Genomic DNA, 18,613 nt, shown 5'->3' on the forward strand with positions numbered 1-18,613 from the left:
AGTGAAGTGATTTGCCCAAGGTCACACAGGAGGCATGAGGCGGGGCCGGAATTAGAATCCACGTCTTCCGACTCCCAGGCCTGTGCTCTTTCCACTAGGCCATGCTGCTTCTCCAAATATAGTAATAGTAATAATCAGCCGTCAACTCCTGTGGGCGGGGATCATATCTCCCAACTCTGTTGTATTGTACCTTCCCAATCAATTAGTAGGGTGCCTATAGTAAGCGCTTAATCGTTACTGTTAATTGACTGATTGGTGTGGGGCCCGAGAGCCCCCCCGCCCTGGTCCGGAGGGACTCCAAGTCATTAATGATCACCAAGAGGGGTGAAGGAGACTAGAACTGGGTGCAAATCCCGGCCCGCCGACCCCCACCAGTCCCCCCACCAGTTGGGGTGTGCAGGGTGGAGAAGGGAGGCGGCCCAGTCCAGGGCCGCAAGGGCCACTCCAGTGCCCCAAGGGCCTCCGAGTTTCCCATTTCCAGCAAGTACCGGGGCGCTCGAGTCCATCCACGGCTCTGTCACCAATGCCCAGAAAAGGCATATACAAGAAGGCGTACAAGGGAAGCAGTGTGGCCTAGTGGAAATAATGATAAGAATTACTGTGGCATTTGTTAAGTGCTTACTATGTTCCAAGCACTGGGCATAAGCACTGGCGTGGATACAAGCAAATCAGGTTGGACACAGTTCCTGTCCTATGTAGGTCTCAATTCCCATTTTCCACCAGAGATAACCGAGGCCCAGAGAACTGAAATGACTTGCCCAAGGTCACATGCGGCAGAGCCGGGATTAGAACCCATGACTTTGCGACCGCCCCCAGGCCCGGGCTCTATCCACTACACCGTGCTGCTTCTCCTAGAGTCCTGGCCTGGGAGTCAGAAGACCTGGGTTCTAATCCTACCTCCACCACTTGTCCGCTGTGTGACCTCGTGCAAGTCACTTCGCTGCTCTGTGCCTCGGTTGCCTCCTCTGTAAAATGGGGTCAGGACTGTAAGCCTTCTGGGGGACAGGGACTGACTTTTTTATGGTATTTGTTAAGCGTTTACTGTGTTCAGCACTGTTCTAATCACTAGGGTAGGTATAAATTAATCAGTTTAGACGCAGTCCGTATCCCACATGGGGCTCACAGTCTAAGTAGCGGGGAGAACGGGGATTGAATCCCCATTTTACAGTTGAGGAAACCGAAGCCCAAGGTCACACAGCAAGCGATTGGCAGATCCAGGATTAGAATCCAGGTCTTTCCGTCTCCCAGCCCTGGGCTCTCTCCACAGGCCGCACTGCTTCTCCGTCCTGACTAGCTTGTATCTATCCCGGCACTCGGTACGATGCCTGGTGCATAGTAAGCACTTAAACACAAAAATACCCCAAAAAAACAGAGCCAATGAACCAGCCAGGGGTCACTATAAAGTTAATAATAATAATGGTATTTGATAAGTGCTTACCACGTGCCAAGCATCGTTTTAAGCACTGGGTTAGATCCAAGTTGATCAGGTTGGACAGAGTCCCTGTCCCTCGTGGGGCTCACAGTCTCAATCGTCATTTTACAGATGAGGGAACTGAGGCCCAGAGAAGCTAAATGACTTGCCTAATGACAAAATGACACGTGACAGAGCCGAGGGTTAGAACCCAGGTCCTTCTGACTCCCAGGCACCCATTAGGCAACGCTGCTTCTCTCTCGCAGGCCCTAAGGTGGGCGACGCATTCCCCGCTCTCCTCCCCCTCAGGGATCCACGACCAAGATGCTGCCAAACAGATTTTATTCAGGGTGGGGGGGCTCGACGGGGGGGCAAGGGGGGAGTTGGGGAGGCAGGGGAATAAACAAACTGAAGAGGGGGATGTCGGGGTTCAGAGGGTGTTGAGGTCTTGGCTGCGGCGGCTCAGTTTGTCGGGATCGTCGGAGGCCATGAGGGAGAAGTCTCGGAAGATGTCCAGGTACGTCTCGTCTCCCGCCTGGCCCAGGGCCACGTCAGCTTCTCTCATCTTGGCCAGGCGCAGGCTAGGGCACGGGGGTCGGCCCTTAGACCCCCTCCTCCCCGGCCACCCCCGGCCCTTCCGCTCTCAGCCCCCCGTCCTCGCGTCCTCTCCCCAGGCTCTACTGTCCTCCAGGCCCCCTCCCCTTCCCCCCGCGGCTTTCCGGTGCTCCCCCTCCCCCTGGGGTCCCGTCCCTGAAGGAGGAGGGTTCTCACAGGGTGACGATGTCAGCGTTGGCCGCCTCCATGGCGATGGTCAGGGGGTCTTTCCCGTCCGCGTCCTGGACCCCCAGCCCCGCCCCTCGCTTCAGGAACAGGCAGGCCAATCTGGGGAGGAGAGGTTATGGTTCTGTTGGACTTAGTACACAGTAAGCACTCGATAAATACCACTGAACGAAAGAATGAACGAATGGGGTGAATACCACTGAATGAAGGAACGAATGAACGGGTGAGACGGACGCTGGAGGTCGGGACCCTCAAGGACCCAGGGGTCCTAGCTGCCCCTCCCTGCCGGGGCCGTTCCTCCCGCCTCCCCGCCCATGTCCCCCCACCCCCCAGCCAGGCCGTACCCCGTGAAGCCCCGGATGGTGGCGTGGTGGAGGGGGCCTCGCCCGGCGCTGTCCGTCTGGTTGACGTTCGCTCCGTTCTGGAGAAGGAACTCGCAGGCCAGCAGGGAATTCTGGAAAGACAGGAAGGATGTGTGGGGAGAGGGGACGGGGTGAGGAGATGGTGGGGGAGGACGGGGCTGAGCCAGGGTGGGGAGAATGTGGGTGGGGAGAGAGCCGTACCGCCTCCGTGGCCTGGATCAGGGGGGTCGCGTTGGCCTGGGCCGCGTTGACCCAGTTGACGTCGGCGCCGTGGGCCAGCGCGTCGGCCATGGTGGGGAGGGATGGGGGGGCGCCGGCCGCCTGGAACAGAAGAGCCCCGGGGTGCAGGGAGCTCAATTCCTCCTGAGCGGAGCCTGTGAGGACGCAGGGAGAGCCGTTAGCCGGGCTCCCCGGCTGACCCGGGAACGGGAAGCCAAGCTTTCTACGAAAACGTTCAGTCCACGTTTCCCCCCTCCTCAAGAACCTCCGGTGGTTGCCCATCCACCTCCTCATCAGACACGAGCTCCTCGCCGTCGGCTTTATAGCAGTCCGCCACCTTGCCCCCGCCTACCTCACCTCAATGCTCTCCTACTAGGACCCAGCCTGCCCACTCTGCTCCACTAAAGCCAATCTTCTCACTGTACCTCCACCTTATCTTATCTCACCGCCGACCTCTCGCCCTCATCCTGCCTCCGTCCTGGAATGCTCTCCCTCCTCATATCCGACTGACCATGACTCTCCCCTGCTTCAAAGCCTTACTGAAGGCCCATCTCCCCTAACAGGCCTTCCCTGACTAAGCCGTCCTTTCCTCTTCTTCCCCTCCCTTCTGCGTTGCCCTGACTCGTTCCTTTTATTCATCCCCACTCCCAGCCCCACAGCATTTATGTCTGCATCTGTCATTTATTTATTCCTATTCATGTCTGTCTCCCTCTCTAGACTGTCAGCTCGTTGTGGGCAAGGAATATGTGCAGTTTATTATTCTATCATCCTCTCCCAAGCACTTAGTCCAGTGCTCTGCACAAAGTAAGCACTCAATAAATACGACTGCCTGGCTGGCTGACTGACTGGCTGACTGACAGACTTCCCCCCATTCCTTACGGACCCGTCCTCCTTCCCCAGCTCCAACTCACCGGTCCTGAGCACCCGGCTCCCCGGGCGTGGAGGGAGGAGGGGCTTTGGGGGCGGGGGAGGTCGACCCCGGGGGGGACGGCCAGAAGTCCGCTCCCCGCCCCGGCCCGCCGACCTCCAGCGGCCCTCAACCTCTGGCAGCTTGGTCAGAAATTTCTTCTCCACATACTTGGCACGGATCCAGGCCTCTTTCTCTTGCCTGGAGAAGAAATGAATGTGGGAGGAGGTGGAGGGAAATAAAGGGGAGCCGGGGAAAGGAGGGGATGCGGGGGGACGGGGGGACGGACGTGACTCTCTCCCTTTATTCATCACCCCCCTCCCAGTCCCACCGCCCTTATGTACCTATTTGACTGTGAGCCCCATGATGGGACAGGGACTGTGTCCAATCTGATTTGCTTGGATCTACCCTAGCTCTTAATACAGTGCCTGACACATAGTAAGGCACTTAACAAATACCACCATTATTATTATTTTTATTATTATCATCTCTCACCGGGAACAGGTGGGCCCGGGCTTTTTGACGGTCATATCTTCCACCCGAGCCTCGTAAATTCGGTTGATGGCAGCGTTACCCAGTTCACACATCAGCTGGCAGGGAGAGAGCAGAGGCAGAGATGGAGGTAAATTAGGGGATAGAGGGAGGATTAGTTTGGGGTTTTTTTGTTAGTTTGCCTCCCCCCACAAGCCCTTGAGGCTTGTTCAGGTCCCTATGTGCCCCCCTCTACCTCCCTCTCTCCACTTAGTCCTGGCCCCCATGCCCTCTCAGTGACCCCTCTCCCTCCGTGGAGCTCCTCTCCACCCCTGCCCCCTGATTCCCCTCCGCCCCTGCCTCGGGCACCTTCACCAGCTCCGGCTCCCAAGAATCCAGCGTCAGTGACCGCACTTTGGAGAAATGCACCCCCAGACTCCTATGGGGAGGGGAGACAGAAGAGAGGGGGTTAGGCGGATGCGGGTTCGGAAGTGGAAGAGACGATGGATCGGGTCAGGAGACGCCTCGGAGGGTGGGAACTGGGGAGACCAGCCCTGTCCAATTCAGACTAGGTAGTCGGTCAGTCGATCCGTCAATCGGTCGCTTACTGTGTGCAGAGCACTGGACTGAGCGCTTGGGAGATGACAACAGGACAATAAACAGACACATTCCCTGTCCACGACGACCTTAGAGTCTAGAGGGGGAGAAAGACGTTGATATAAATAAATAATGACAGGCATGGACATAAGTGTCGTGAGGCTGGGATAGGGGATGAATGAAGGGAACCAGTTAGGCGGATGCAGAAGGGAGGGGGAGCACTGGACTAAACGCGTGGGAGAGGACAAGTCTTCACTCCCATTTTACAGATGGGGGAGTGGAGGCCCGGAGAAGTAAAGTGACTTGCCCAAGGCCACGCAGCAGACAAGTGGCTTAATTTATGAGCCGGAATGAGACTCAGATCCTCTGATTCCCAGGCCCGGGCTCTATCCACTAGGCCACGCTGCTTCTTCGGTGCTTACGCATACCAATTCGCAGCATTATTTATTAGTCATAGCGCAGTCCTAGTAACCGATAGGACGGGAGTTGGTATCTATAATTAGTAGGGCAGGAATTGATTCTCATAAACAATGACAGTGGAGTTGATAGATGGGACCAGTAGGAGTTGGTATTTATAACCAATAGGAGAGAAACCCAGCCCCAAAGTTGTCTCTGGGTGTGAGGCGATCACTTCTCTAGAGAAACGAGGGATTGCGTGCCTCTCTTCACAGCTCAACTCAACTCATCTTCCCACTGCACGTCACAGATTTTTTTTAATTGAACATTTTTTTCCGGGCTAATAGACAAATCCATTCAAAAGGTTTTAAAAGAATAAAGACGGTATCCTTATGGCACTTATTTTGTGTCAAACACTCTTTTAAGCACTGGGGTAAATACAAGATAATAATAATGATAATGGTCTTTGTTAAGCATTTGCTATGTGCCAGGCACTGTACTAAACACTGGGGAGGATAAAGGTAAATCGGGTTGGACATGGTCCCTGTCCCACTTGGGGCTCACAGTCTCAATCCCCATTTTACAGATGAGGGAACTGAGGCACAGAGAAATGAAGTAATTGCCCAAGGTCACCCAGCAGACAAGTGGTGGAGCTGGGGTCAGAACACATGACCTACTATTTCCCAGCCCCGTGTTCCATCCACTGTGCCATGCTGATCAAGTTGGACGCAGTTCTGGTCCCACAAGGGGCTCACAGTCTAAGTAGGAGAACGGGTACCTAATCCTCATTTTACAAAGGAGGAAACTGAGGCCAAGAAAAGAGAAGTGACTTTCCCAAGGTTACTCAGCAGACAAGTGGTGGAGTCGGGATGACTCCCCGGCCCGGGCTCTAGCCACTAGGCCATGCTGCCTCTCAATTTATGAGCTACAGCTCAGGGCTTGTCTTCTTTAGGCCATCACTGGACAATCTCAGTCTCATCAATCACAGATCTCATGTCCAGCCTTTTGACCATCAGAGTCTGAACAGAGTGACCTAGAGAAAGGAGCCCGAGCCTGGGAGTCAGAGGACTTGGGTTCTAATCCCGGCTCCGCCACTCATCTGCTGTGGGACCTTGGGTAAGTGACTCCACTTCTCTGGGCCTCAGTTTCCTCAACTGTAAGATGGGGATCATTCATTCATTTGATCATGTTTATTGAGCGCTTACTGTGTGCAGAGCACTGTACTAACTGCCTGGGAGAGTCCAATATAACAATACACAGACACATTCCCTGCCCACAGTGAGCTTACAGTCTAGAAGACGAACGTTCTCCCTCCTACTCAGACTGTGAGTCCCATGTGGAACAGGAACTGGATGTGACGTGATTCAGCCGTATCTTCCCCAGTGCTCAGTACAGGGCTTCCCACATAGTATGTGCTTAACAAATCTGTAAGTTTTTTATTTATTTACATTAATGTCCATCTCCCCCTCTGACTGTAAGCTCACTGTCAGTAGGGAATGTGTCTATTATATTGTTATGTTATATTTTCCCAAGCACTTAGTACAGTGTATTTCACACGTTTAGCACTCAACAAATGCAACTGATCTTTATTACTATAGCACATTATCTAAACTCCCCTTCACTATACAATATTTTCCTTCCTATCCCTTTCCCTTAAACACTCACCAAACTCATCCCCAAGGGACAGGAACAATGTCTAATTCTCACCTGTGTATTCTCTTCCAGTGCTTAGTAAAGTGTTCTTCACACGATAAGCACTTAATAAAGACTACCACTACTGACTGCAACCTGATACCCAATCCAGCCACTCTCTCTGTCCATGCCCATGTAGGGAGATCCATTACGCATCTTCCAACTCTGTTGTATCATCCTCTCCCAGGAGGAGGAACAGGAGCAAGAGGAGGAAGAGGGCCAGAAACAGGGCCAGGAGGATGAGGAGGAAGAGGAGGAGGAGGAGGTGAAGGAATAGGAGGAAGAGGCATAAGAGGAGGAGAGGAGCAGCAAGAGGGGCAGGAGGAGAGGATGTTGAAGAGGAGGAAGAGGAGAGGAGGAGCAGGAGGAGGAGGAAGAGGCGTGACTTGTGGATGCCCAAACACTCGATGCAGAGGATGATGCCCAGGTAGATGTTGGCCCACTAGGGAAAGGAGGAGGAGGGGGAGGAGGTTTGACATATGGATGCCAGAGCACTGGATGCAGAGGGTGATGCCCAGGCTGTTGCTGGCCCACTGGGAGCATGAGGAGGAGAGCGGGGGAATGGGGGAGGAAGAGAAGGAGGAGAGGGAGACGTGACCTGTGGATGCCGGAGCACTCAATGCAGAGGGTGATGCCCAGGTTGATGCTGGCCCACTCAGGGGCGGGCTCCCGGCAGTCACAGCACTGGGCGTTCCCGTCCAGCCGCAGCACCTGGTCCATCACCTTCTGGTCCGAGCCGCTCTGACTGCTCGCTCGCCCGCAGCCCAGCGTGGCCGAAGTCGACAGGGGAGTCGATGGGCCCGACGCACCCTGGGGGCGGGCGATGTGAGGGACATGGGGGGACATGGGGGATGGACAGGTGGAGGAGGGGGCCGACGGGGAGCGACCCAGCAAGCCAACAGCCCCTGCTCCCGCTTCTTCCCACACTTCACCATCCTGACTTGGCTTCTCCCCAGGGCTTCTTCTCTTCTCTTTCTCTCTCTTTTTCTCTCTTTATTTTCTTTCTCTCCCTCTCTCTTTCTATCTCTTTCTCTTTTCATCTTTTTCTCTTTCTCCCTCTTTCTCTTTCCAGCTCTCTTTCCATCTATCTCTTATTTCTGTCTCTCTCTTTCTACCTTTCTATCTCTTTCTCTTTCTATCACTCTTTCTCTTTCTCCTTCCATCTCTTTCACTCTCTCTTTCTTTCCATCTCTTTCTATATCTTTCTTTTTCTTTTTCCATCTCTTTCTCTTTCCACTTCTCTCCTTCTCTTTCCATCTCTTTCTTTCTCTCTCTTTCCATCTTTCTCAAGCTCTTTCTCTCCATCTTTTTCTCTTTCTCTCTTTCCATCTTTCTTTCCATCACTCTTTCTCTCTATCTCTTTCCATCTATCTCTTTCTCCTGCCATCTATTTCTATAGATCTCTTTCCAACTCTAGTTCTTTCTGTCCCTTTCTCTAGCTTTCTTTCTCTCTCTCTCCTCTCTATCTCTTTTCCTTTCTTTTTCCATCCCTCTCTTTTGCTTTCTCTCGATCTCTTTCCAACTCTTTCTCTCTCCTTCTCTCTATTTCTTTCTTTTGCTTTCTATCTCTTCAACTCTTTCTCTCCCCCTCTCTCTTTTTCTTTCTCCATCTCTTTCTTTTGCTTTCTCTCATTCTCCATCTTTTTCTCTGTAGCTCTTTATTTTGCCTTCTATCTCTTTCCATCTCTTTCTCTAATCTCTTTTCTTTCCATCTCTTTCCCTCTATCTCTCTCTTCATCTAGCGCTCTTTTTCACTGTCTCTCCCTCTCTCTGTCAACCTATCTCCCTCTTACTCCCTATGTCTCTCTCCTACCTCTCTACTCTCTCTATCTCTGGTTTCCATCTGCTCTCCTGCCCCTCCACAGTCTCCCCTAACCTCAGCGGTCCTCCTTCCTCTTCCCTTTTCCCTTCCCCTTTTCCTCCCCTCCCCTCCGGTGGTCATTGGCTTCAAAGCTCTCCATCACTTTGCCCCCTCCTACCTCACCTCCCTTCTCAAAGCCTTACTAAAAGCTCACCTCCTCCAGGAGCCCTTCCCAGACTGACTCCCTTTTCCTCTGCTCCTCCTCCCCTCCCCATCACCCCGAATCCCTCCCTCTGCTCTAACCCCCTCCCCTCCACAGCAGTTGTGTATAAATGTAAGTATTTACTATTCCATTTATTTTATTAATAAGTGTATATATCTATAATTCTATTCATTTATACTGATGCTTTTGATGCCTGTCTAATTGTTTTGTTCTGTTGTCTGTCTCCCCGCTTTTAGACTGTGAGCCCGTTGTTGGGCAGGAATGGTTTCTGTTGCCTAACTGTATTTTCCGAGCGCTTAGTCCAGTGCTCTGCACCCAGTAAGCGCTCAGTAAATGCGACTTAATGAGTGAATGGTCAGTACCTGCTCCTGGGACTCCGGGGGCAGCTGGTTGAAAGCTGAGGCAATGCTGTTCTGCACGGCCACCACCCACAGCTGCAGGAGACGCTCCGAATCCGCCTGCAGGAAGCAGGATCTGGGCCGGAGGAGGAGGACCAGGAGGAAGAAGAGAAGGAGGGATAGACAGACAGCAGCATCAGGAGCTACAGCTGGGACAGAGATTCCGAGGCGGGCGAAGGCAGGGCCACAGAGCCCGAGAGCCGGGCCCCTCCTCCGCGAGGACAGACAGGTAGAGACCGAGACACTCAGGGTGACACAGAGGGCAGAGATTGGAGACACAGAGGGCAGAGATGGGAGACAGAGTGAAAGAGATGGGAGAGGACGGAGGAGGGAGAAAAGGAGAAGGGGAAGGAAAGGGCAGGGGAGAGAAAGAGAAGGGGAAGGAAAAAGGGAGAGAGAATGGGAAGAAAAGAAGAGAGGATGGAAAGAAAAGAAGAGAGAGAATGGAAAGAAAGGGGAGAGAGAAGGAGGAGAAAAGGGCAGAGGAAAGAGAAGGGGGAAAAGAAGGGAGAGGAGAGAGAAAAAATGTGAAAAAGGGGGAGACAGAGAAAGAGGAGGGGAAGAAAGAGGGGAGAGGAAAGAGGGAAAAGAAAGGGGAGAGGGAGGAAATAGGCAGGGGAGAGAATGGGAAGAAATGGAGAGAGAGAAGGGGAGAAAAAGGCAGGGGAAAGAGAAAGAGAGGAGGGTGAAGAAAGAGAAAAAAGAATGTGAAAAGGGAGAGGAAAGACAAGGGGAAGAACAGGGGAGAAGAGAAAAAACGGGAAGGAAAGGGGAGAGGAGGGAGAGAAAAGGAAGGGAAAGAAAAAAGGAGAGGTGGGGGGAGAAGGGGAAAAAAGGGGAGAGGAAAGAGAGAAAGAGAAGGGGGAGAAAAGGGAGAGAAGGGGGAGAAGAGACAACAGAGAAGTGGAAGAAAAAGTGGACAGGAGAGAAAGGGAGAGGGAGAGAGAAAGCCAAAGAGAAGAAAAGGGGAGAGGCGTGAGAACGAGAAAGAGAAGGGGGAGAAAAAGGGGAGAGGGAAAAAGAGATCAGGCCCGCCCGGCCCCCACCCGAACCCATCTTCTTACTTGTTTGGGGAGACAACTTCAAAGCAAAACCTTCTTTCGGATTCGGGGCAGAGTTTCACGGTGCACAGTCGGAGATCTTCCACCACCACCGTCACGGGGTCCTGGGGCAGAGGGGGAGAGGGCGCTCAGAGACCCCGTGGGGGACCCACTCCCCTCTCCAGCCCCCAGTCCCACCCCATCAGGGCCCTAGGTGTCCTGTGGCCCTCCCCAACCCGAGCTCGAGGGTCTCACCTTGTACTTCTTCTGATACACTAACTGGTTTCTCTGGATGCTGAACCAGCGTCTGGGGTGGGGGAGGGCAGAGAGCAGAGCAAGCTCTTCCCCCCCACCAAAACCCGGACCCCTTAGGGAGCGTGGCCAATGCCAAAGAGGAGGGGGCTGATTTTAAAGGGGATACGTGAGGGAATAAGTGAGTGTACTGGGGGAGGGAAATTTTTAAAGACAAGTGTCCCCTAAGGGGAAAGGGCCTATCTTAAGGAGGAGGGGCCCACTTTAAAAGGGGAGGAGGCTCCTCTTCAAGGGGAGGGGAGGGCACTGGAAGGGGATGGGTGGGACTCTCCCAGCCCTGACCGGCTCCAGGTCTTGAAGGCGTTGCTGGCCCGTTTGAAGAGGTGTCCTTCCATGATGGGGCCGGCAGGACCCTCTCGGAGCCCGGCCTCCGGCTCTTCCTCTCCCATGTCCTGTCAAGCGGAGGGGTGCGGTGGGGAGGGTGTTTCCATCAATCGGTGGGGTTTACTGATCGTTACTGATCGATACTGGGTGTGGACCGCTGGACCGAGAGTTCGGGAGTAGACGCTATCCCCGCCTTCAAGGAGCTGACAGCCTCTGGCTTAGCCCTTTCTCCCATCCAGAACTCTAACTTTTCAATCAATCAGGGGTATTTATCGAGCGCTTACTGTGTGCAGAGCACTGTACTAAGCTCTTGGAAGAGTACAACGGTTGGCAAACGTGGCCTAGGAGCAATGTGACCTAGTGGATTGAGCGCAGGCCTGGGAGTCAGAAGGACCTGTGTTCCAACCCTGCTGTGTGACCTTGGGCATGTCAAATCACTTCTCTGTACCTCAGTTACCTCATCTGTAAAATGAGGATTAAGACAGCGAGCCCCATGTAGTACAAGGACTGTGTCCGCCCCAATCATCTTGTATCTATCCCAGCACTCAGTACTGTGCCTGGCACATAGTAAAGGCTTAACAAATACCACTTATTATTAATATATCACATGGAACAATATTATATATATAATTATATAAATAACAATAATAAACATAATCCCTGCCCCCCAAAGGAACCGACAGTCTATAAAGAGACCTCCACATTCCGGCATCTTCTCTTTCTGTTCTTCCCACCCTTCCAGGTGTCTCTAACCGCCCTTCTGTCTCCTCCCCCACCCCACCACCACCTCCATGCTCCCCCTCCACGGGGATCCTCCCCTCCCTTGGCCTGGCTCACTTTCTGCTTCAGCAGCACATGTCTCTGCTCCAGGTCCCGCTTCTCCCGGGCGGATTCCAGAACCATCTGGTGCAGCTGTGGGGGCGAGGGAGTGGGTGTGGCGGCGTGACCAGTTACCGCTGATGCCGCGGCTATCACTGGCCTCCTCCCCCAGTCCCCATCCTTGTCGGCTTCCCTCTCCGCCCCAGGCGTTGCCCCCACCTCCCCGTCCACGCTGGCCCGTTTCCGCCTTCCCCTCTCCCTTGCCTGGCTCACCTGCCCGGCCCCCGGCCCTTCTCTCAGGTCTGTTCCCCGACCCCGGTCCCCGGGCCCGACCCTTCTGCTCGATTCCCCGGCCCAGCCCCCAGACCGCTGTCTAGGCTCGGTCCAGCCCCCGGGCCCGGCCTCCTCGCCCAAGGTCCAAGCCGCCTCTCACCTGAGAAGCCAGGTCTCTGCGGTATTCCTGCAGCTGTCCCAGTCCTTCATGGCCCTGCTGGTAGTGGGTAGCCTGGTGCTCCAGCAAGTTCAGCATCTGGCAGGCAGGAAGTGGGGCAACCAGGTAGGTGGGGACACAGTGGATGCGGCTACCTCTCTCTTCCTGTCGCTCCCTCTGTCTCTCTCGGCCACTACCGTGCCCCGCTTTCCGCTCTCCTGTTCCCGTCGGTGATGGCCACTCCCCACCCACCCCCACCGGGCTCCTTGAAGCTCCTTCTCCCTTTTTCCCCTCCTGCTTCCCCATCACTCCAAAGCTCCCCCTGCCCCCAGGGAACTTTGCCCCTTCGAACTCACAAACTCCAGGACGTCAAACTTCCTCTTGTCCTGGATCACATTGATCTGGAATCAGAGACGTCCCCCAGTTCCACACCCACAGTGGACACCGGGAACACCGGGAACACTGGTGGGATGTGGGAGGCTCCGAAACCCCTCCTCCAGCCCGATGGGGCCTCACACCCTTTCCCTCTCCCCCTCCCCAATTCCAGGAGCTCCGCCTTTGGGACATGCTCACAGTTTGGACCCGATCCCCGCCCCTTTGGGAGCCCTTCCCAGGATGTGGCCCCAAGCCCCATCCCTTCGTTTGGTCCCCTCCTTTACGTAGCGCCCTCCCCGCCTCACCATCTGGCAGATAATTAGACCGATAATTGCTCTCTCCCACTTTTCATTCAATAGTATTTATTGAGCGCTATGTGCAGAGTATTTATTGAGTGCTTACTATGTGCAGAGCACTGTACTAAGCGCTTGGTCACAGTCTTATTGAAGGCACATCTCCCCCAAGAAGACTTCCCTGACTAAACCCTCCTCTCCTCTCACTCCCTTCTGCGCCGCTCTTACTTGCTCCTTCATTCCTCCTCCCTCCCGTCTCCACAGCACATACGTATATATCTATATATCTATAATTGATTGCTTGATTGATTGATAGTAATGTCCGTCTCCCCCTCTAGACCGGGAGCTGGAGGTGGGCAGGAGTGTGTGTGTTTGTTGTTAGAGTGTACTCTCCCCAGAGTTTAGCACGGTGCTCTGCACGCTCATTGAATGAATGAATGATCGAATGAATGAATGAATGAATGGGGCTCCAAGCCCCGCCCCTTTACGAGGCCCCGCCCCCTCCCTTCAGGCGGCGGGTGGGCGCGCGCGGCCCCCGCCCCTCCCCCCGCCCAGCGGAGGACGCGTTGCCATGACGACCGTGTGGGGGGGCCCGCCCCCGCGCGCCGCGGGCGGTGTGCGCAGGCGCGGGGAGGCGGCACCTGGAGCACGTAGTCCAGCGCGCGCTGGCGGAAGGTGTGGCGGGCGGAGCGCAGGGCCACGGCGGCCTCGTCGGCCTCGTGCGGGCGGCGCCGGGGCACCTCGGCGTGGTGGGTGACGGCCGTGTCCAGCCCCTCGCTGGCCCGCTCGAACTCCCTGCGGGCCTCGCGGAAGCGCCGCACCTCCCTGCCGCCGGGCCGGGACACCGGGGGTGACAGGGAGGCTCGGGGACGGTGGCCGTCGACCACGGTCCCCCCCCCCCCCTTACCGCCCACATTCAGCCCCCGCCCCCTCAGCGGCCCCGCCCATCGATCAAGCCCCGTCCCTTCACACCTTCCAGACGAGGCCACGCCCCTCGTTCAGGCCACGCCCCTTCGGTGGGCCAGCCAATCGGCGAGTCCCGTCCTTCGATCAGGCCCCGCCTCTTGAAGCGAAACCACGCCCCCTAGCGGCCCCGCCCTAGACTAGCCACGCGCTCCTCCTTCCCTTTCCAACTCACTCCTTCACCAGGTTGTGGATCTGCTGCTTTAGGGCCTGCTGCGTGTTTTCCAGGAGTTCCTGCAGGGGTGGGGGGCGGGGGTCAGAACCCCCCCCCATTAAAGCCCCCTTCCCCCCCCTCCCTCCCCGTCCCCCTCACCAGGTGGCTGTCAATCATCTGGCTGAGGCTGCCGGTGAATTTATCCAGGCATTCCTGGGCAGGGGGAGCAAAGTCAATAACAGCCATAATAATAGTAATGGAATCTGTTAGTAGTAGTAATAATAATAACTGTGGGATTTGTTAAGCTCTTACTCTGCGCCAAGCACCGTTCTAAATGCTGGGGGAGATACACGGTAATCAGGTCGGACACAGTCCTTGTCCCTCGAGGGGCTCACGGTGTTGATCCCCGTTTTACAGACGGGGTAGCAGAGGCACAGAGAAGTTAAATAAGTCACCCTAGGCCACACAGCTGGCACGGGGCAGAGCCGGGGGTTAAAACCCCCGACTTCTGACTCCCAGGCCCACGCTCGTTCCGCTAGGCCGTGCTGCATCTCTGAGCGCTTCCTATGTGCCAAGCGCTAACACAAACTCCTCTCCTCACCCCTCCTGTCTCACCTCGCTCCTCTCCCACTACAACCCAGCCCACACATTTCGCTACTCAACGCCGACCTTCTCCCCGCGCCTCGGTCTCGTCTACCTCGCCGCCGATCTCTCGACCACGTCCTGCCGCTGGCCTGGAACGCCCTCCCTCCTCGTATCCGACAGATGATGATCCGCGCCCCTTCCGTGCCTTGTTGAAGGTGCGTCTCCTCCAAGAGGCCTTCCCTGACTGAGCCCTTCTTTCGTCTTCCCCCACTCCCTTCTGCATCCCCCTGACTTGCTCCCTTTGTTCATCGCCCCTTCCCAACCCCACGGCACTTATGTACGTAACTGTAATTTCATTTATATTAATGTCTGTCCCCCCCTCTGGACTGTAAACTCACGGCGGACATGATATGTGTCTGTTCTATTGTTGCGTTGTACTATCACAAGCCCTTAGTGCTCAGTAAATACTACTGACTGTCTGACTGTACTAAGCCCCGGGGTGGATACCAGACAATCAGATCCCACATGGGGCTCACAGTCTAAGTAGGAGGGCGATCAGGCATTGAATCGCCATTTGACGGTTGGGGAGACTGAGGCACAAAGCAGTGAAGCGACTGGCTCAGGGTCACACAGCAGGTAACTGGCTGGGACGAGAACCCAGGTGCTGTGACTCAAGAGCCCGGGCTCTTTCCACTAGGCCACGCTGCAGTCAGTCCCCCTCCCGGCCCTCTCCCTTCGCCCCCACCGGCACTCACAGACAGCATGGGCTCCGGCGGCCCCAGCCGTCCCAGCTCCCGGACCCCTCCCACGAAGGCTCTGCCGGCGTTGCAGTAGTGACGGCCGCTCTCCACCAACCCCGAGCCGAGCTTGAGGAGCTGGGAACCACCGAGGGGGAGGGACAGACGAGAGGATGAGGCGAGGAGAACACGTGGGGGACGGGGCAGGGCGGGCCGGGGCTGCCGGCCAGCCCCTGCCCCCGGGCCCAAGACCCCCACTCCTACCCCTCCGAGCCCCAGAAACTCTGCCCACCCCTCAGGGCCCGCCCCCTTCAAGCCCCAGCCCCTCGGAGCCCCAGTGACCCCGCTCACCCAGAACCACGCCCCCTTTGACCCCCATCCTCCCTACCCTTTTCCAGCTCTGCCCCAAGGGTGTCTCCCCCATCCCCACCTTCTCCAAACGGATCTCCAGATCAGACACTTCGCCTTCCACCAACTCGATGGAGGCCCTGTGGGGAGGAAGGAGAGGTGGTGGGGGGAGGTCACAAGGGTCTGAGTCTGAAGCCTGAGGGGGTCACGGGGAGGTGGCCACGGTCAGAGAAAGGTTATGAAAGAGAAGTTCCCGCCCACTGGGATAGGCTGTGGGAGAGAAGTGGTGCAGCGTGGCCTAGTGGAAAGCACCTGGGCCTGGGAGTCGGAGGACCTGGGTCCTGATCCCAGATCTGACACTTGCCCACTGGGTGACCTTGGACGAGTCACTTCACTTCTCTGGACCTCTGTTTCTTCCTCTGCAAAATGGGGATTCAATACCTGTTTTCCTCCTCTTTAGCCCGGGAGCCCCATGTGGGGCAGGGACCGGGTTCAACCTGATGATCTTTTCTCAACCACTCAGTCGTATTTATTGAGCACTTACTGTGGGCAGAGCACTGTACTAAGCGCTTGGGAGAGGACAACACAACAATAGAACAGACCCTCTCCTTGCCCACATCGAGCGTACAGTCTAGAGGACGGGCTTAAAGTCTAGAGTCTCTGTCCCCAGTGCTCAATACAGTGCTTGGTACATAGCAAGCCCTTAGCCAGATTCCTTCATTCCCAGTATTATTTTGGGGGAGAATCATAATAATCGTGGGATTTGTTAAGCACTTTCTATATGCCAAGCACTGTACTATGCGCTGAAGTTGATCAGACCCCATCTGGGGCTCACGGTCTAAATAGGAGGGACAAAAGGAATTAAATCCTGGCTTTGCAGAGGAGGGAACTGAGGCCCCGAGAAGTGAAGTGACTTGCCCGAGGTCACACAGCAGGTGAGTGCCCGAGTCAGGATTAGAACCCAGGTCCTCCTGACTCCCAGGCCCAGGCTCTTTCCACTAGGCCACGTGCTGCAATAACAATAATCGTGGTATCTGTTAAGTGCTTAGTATGTGCCAGGCCCTGTACTAAGCGCTGGGGTGGATACGAGCAAACCAAGTGGGATACAATCTCTGTCCCACATGGGGCTCAGAGTCTTTAATCCCCTTTTTGTAATCTGTAGATGAGGGAACTCAGGGAAGAGAAGTGACTTGCCCAAAGCCACACAGCAGACAAGCGGCGGAGCCGGGAGCTACAGAGGAGGAAGCTCTCACACGTAGGCATGACAGGACGGGGGGGCGGAAGGGACTGTGAAGGAGAAGGTCCTGGTGGGGAGAGGTGAGACCCACCTGGACCCCTCTTCCCTGCAGGAACGTGGGGACGGGGCAGACCCCCGGGGAGGGGGTGGGGGGCCTTCCTCTTAGCGGTGCCAGCCTGCCGGAGTACGGGGGAGGGGGTAAGGGCGGGCCCTGGGCAACCGCTAGTGGGAAGAAGTCAACGACGGGGTGGGGGGATGTGGTGAGAAGCGGAAACAGACAACCGACCCATGGAGGAGGAGGCAGCAGGTGATGGGGGCTGGGGGTGGGGACGGGGGAGAGCGGAAGAGGTCGGGGGGCGGTGGTGCGGGGAGAGGCCGACTCTAAGGTACTCTCCACTCGGTCGGCGCTCAATAAATACCACCCGCCGATCGATCGATTGACCGCCGGAGACGCAAAATCGACCAGGGCGATGGAGATCGAGGCCCAGAGAGGAAGGTCAGGCGGACAGCCCGATCGATCAGTCGATCGGTCTGTGGTATTTGCTGAGCGCTTACTATGTGCCCGGCACCAGACTAAGCGCTCAGGAGAGGACAGTACAACGGAATTAGCAGACACGTGCCCTGCCCGGGCTGCCGGGCTAGAGGGGGAGTTGAGACAGACGGGGACAGGGACAGACTTGAGACTCCTGAGGAGGGTGGTGGCGGGGAATCGGAAGGTGGGGTGATGGGGACACGGCCCCCTTCCTGCCTCCTCTCGGCTCTTCCTGTTCCCCTTTCCGCCTCCCTTTGGGGAGCGAGGGGAAGCAGGGCCCACCCCCCGAGTCCAGACCCCCCAGACCAGGAGCCAACCCTCCCACCCATCCCCATCGGGACCCCGGCGCCTACCGGAAACGGGGCGAGTCCTTGAGACACTCCTCGAAGTCCAGCTTGACCGTCATGCCGAGCAGGAGGATGCGGGGGAGAAGGTTCTCTCACCCCGGGGAGTTGCGGAGAAGACGGCCCTGAGGAGGGGCCGGGCGGGGCGGGTGGGGGGCTGCGGGCAGGGGGCAGAGGGGGCCGTGGCGGAAGGGGCCTTCGCACCCCCCTTTAGGATGCGGTGACGATGGCAAGCCTGTCTCCCGCCCTACCGGGTTGGGCTGAGCTGGAAGGGGAGGACCGGGGTGCGGGGGGGTACGAGGCGGGGCCTAACCCATCACAGAGCCCGCCGGCCCCGCCCTGGGCCACGGCCTGCCTCAGCTTCCTCCACCTGGTGCTCTCCGCCGACTTCTTCTTCCACAGTGCTCGCCTTCCCCTTCCTGGCTGACCGGGTCCCCCGGCCCCTGTGCTTGGATTCCCTCCCCTTCCCGTGTGCTTGTGTCCCCCTTCTGGAGTGTCTGGATTCCTTTTCCCCGGGTGGCCATGTTCTCCTTCCCCGAGTGCCTAGATCCCCTCTCCCATGTGCTCACGTTCTCCTTCCCATGTGCTCCGATTCCCCTTCCCGTGCCATACGCTCGGATTCCCTTTCCCGTGTGTCTAGATTCCCCCTTCCCGAGTGCCTGTCTTCCCCTTCCCGTGTGTCTAGATTCTCCTTCCCATGTGTCCATGTTCTCCTTCCCAGGTGCTCAGATTTCCCTTCCCTTGTGTCTGGATATGCTCAGATTCCCCTTCCCAAGTGCTCGGATTCCCCATTTCTGCCCCCCCCCCGCCACTATTCCGGCACATTCCCATGCTCCACGGCTCCTTAGGCCCCAGTCCCCAGC

The 18,613-nt window shown here is 56.3% G+C and overlaps 1 protein-coding gene across 2 annotated transcripts; it reads right to left on the minus strand.

The window, feature by feature from the left end:
• Positions 1-1,744: 1,744 nt before the first annotated feature.
• ACAP1 (ArfGAP with coiled-coil, ankyrin repeat and PH domains 1) lies at positions 1,745-18,529 on the minus strand. 2 transcript variants are annotated; one of them, XM_029055327.2, is made up of 21 exons: positions 17,760-18,529; positions 15,720-15,777; positions 15,308-15,427; positions 14,127-14,180; positions 13,989-14,047; positions 13,492-13,675; positions 12,539-12,583; positions 12,186-12,281; positions 11,771-11,845; positions 10,892-11,001; positions 10,553-10,604; positions 10,322-10,422; positions 9,222-9,333; positions 7,434-7,645; positions 4,520-4,589; positions 4,175-4,269; positions 3,684-3,880; positions 2,755-2,927; positions 2,536-2,645; positions 2,183-2,293; positions 1,745-1,992 (listed from the first exon to the last, which is right to left on the minus strand). In XM_029055327.2, the coding sequence occupies exons 1-21, from the start codon at positions 17,810-17,812 to the stop codon at positions 1,842-1,844; spliced, it is 2,238 nt and encodes a 745-aa protein (XP_028911160.1). In that variant the 5' UTR covers positions 17,813-18,529; the 3' UTR covers positions 1,745-1,841. The 2 variants fall into 2 exon arrangements, with proteins under 2 accessions (XP_028911160.1, XP_028911162.1); XM_029055329.2 differs by lacking the exons at positions 7,434-7,645; positions 9,222-9,333.
• Between the last annotated feature and the right edge of the window lie 84 nt (positions 18,530-18,613).

This window comes from Ornithorhynchus anatinus, chromosome X5 (genome assembly GCF_004115215.2).
Source record: "Ornithorhynchus anatinus isolate Pmale09 chromosome X5, mOrnAna1.pri.v4, whole genome shotgun sequence".
In the NCBI taxonomy this organism is placed as follows: domain Eukaryota; kingdom Metazoa; phylum Chordata; class Mammalia; order Monotremata; family Ornithorhynchidae; genus Ornithorhynchus; species Ornithorhynchus anatinus.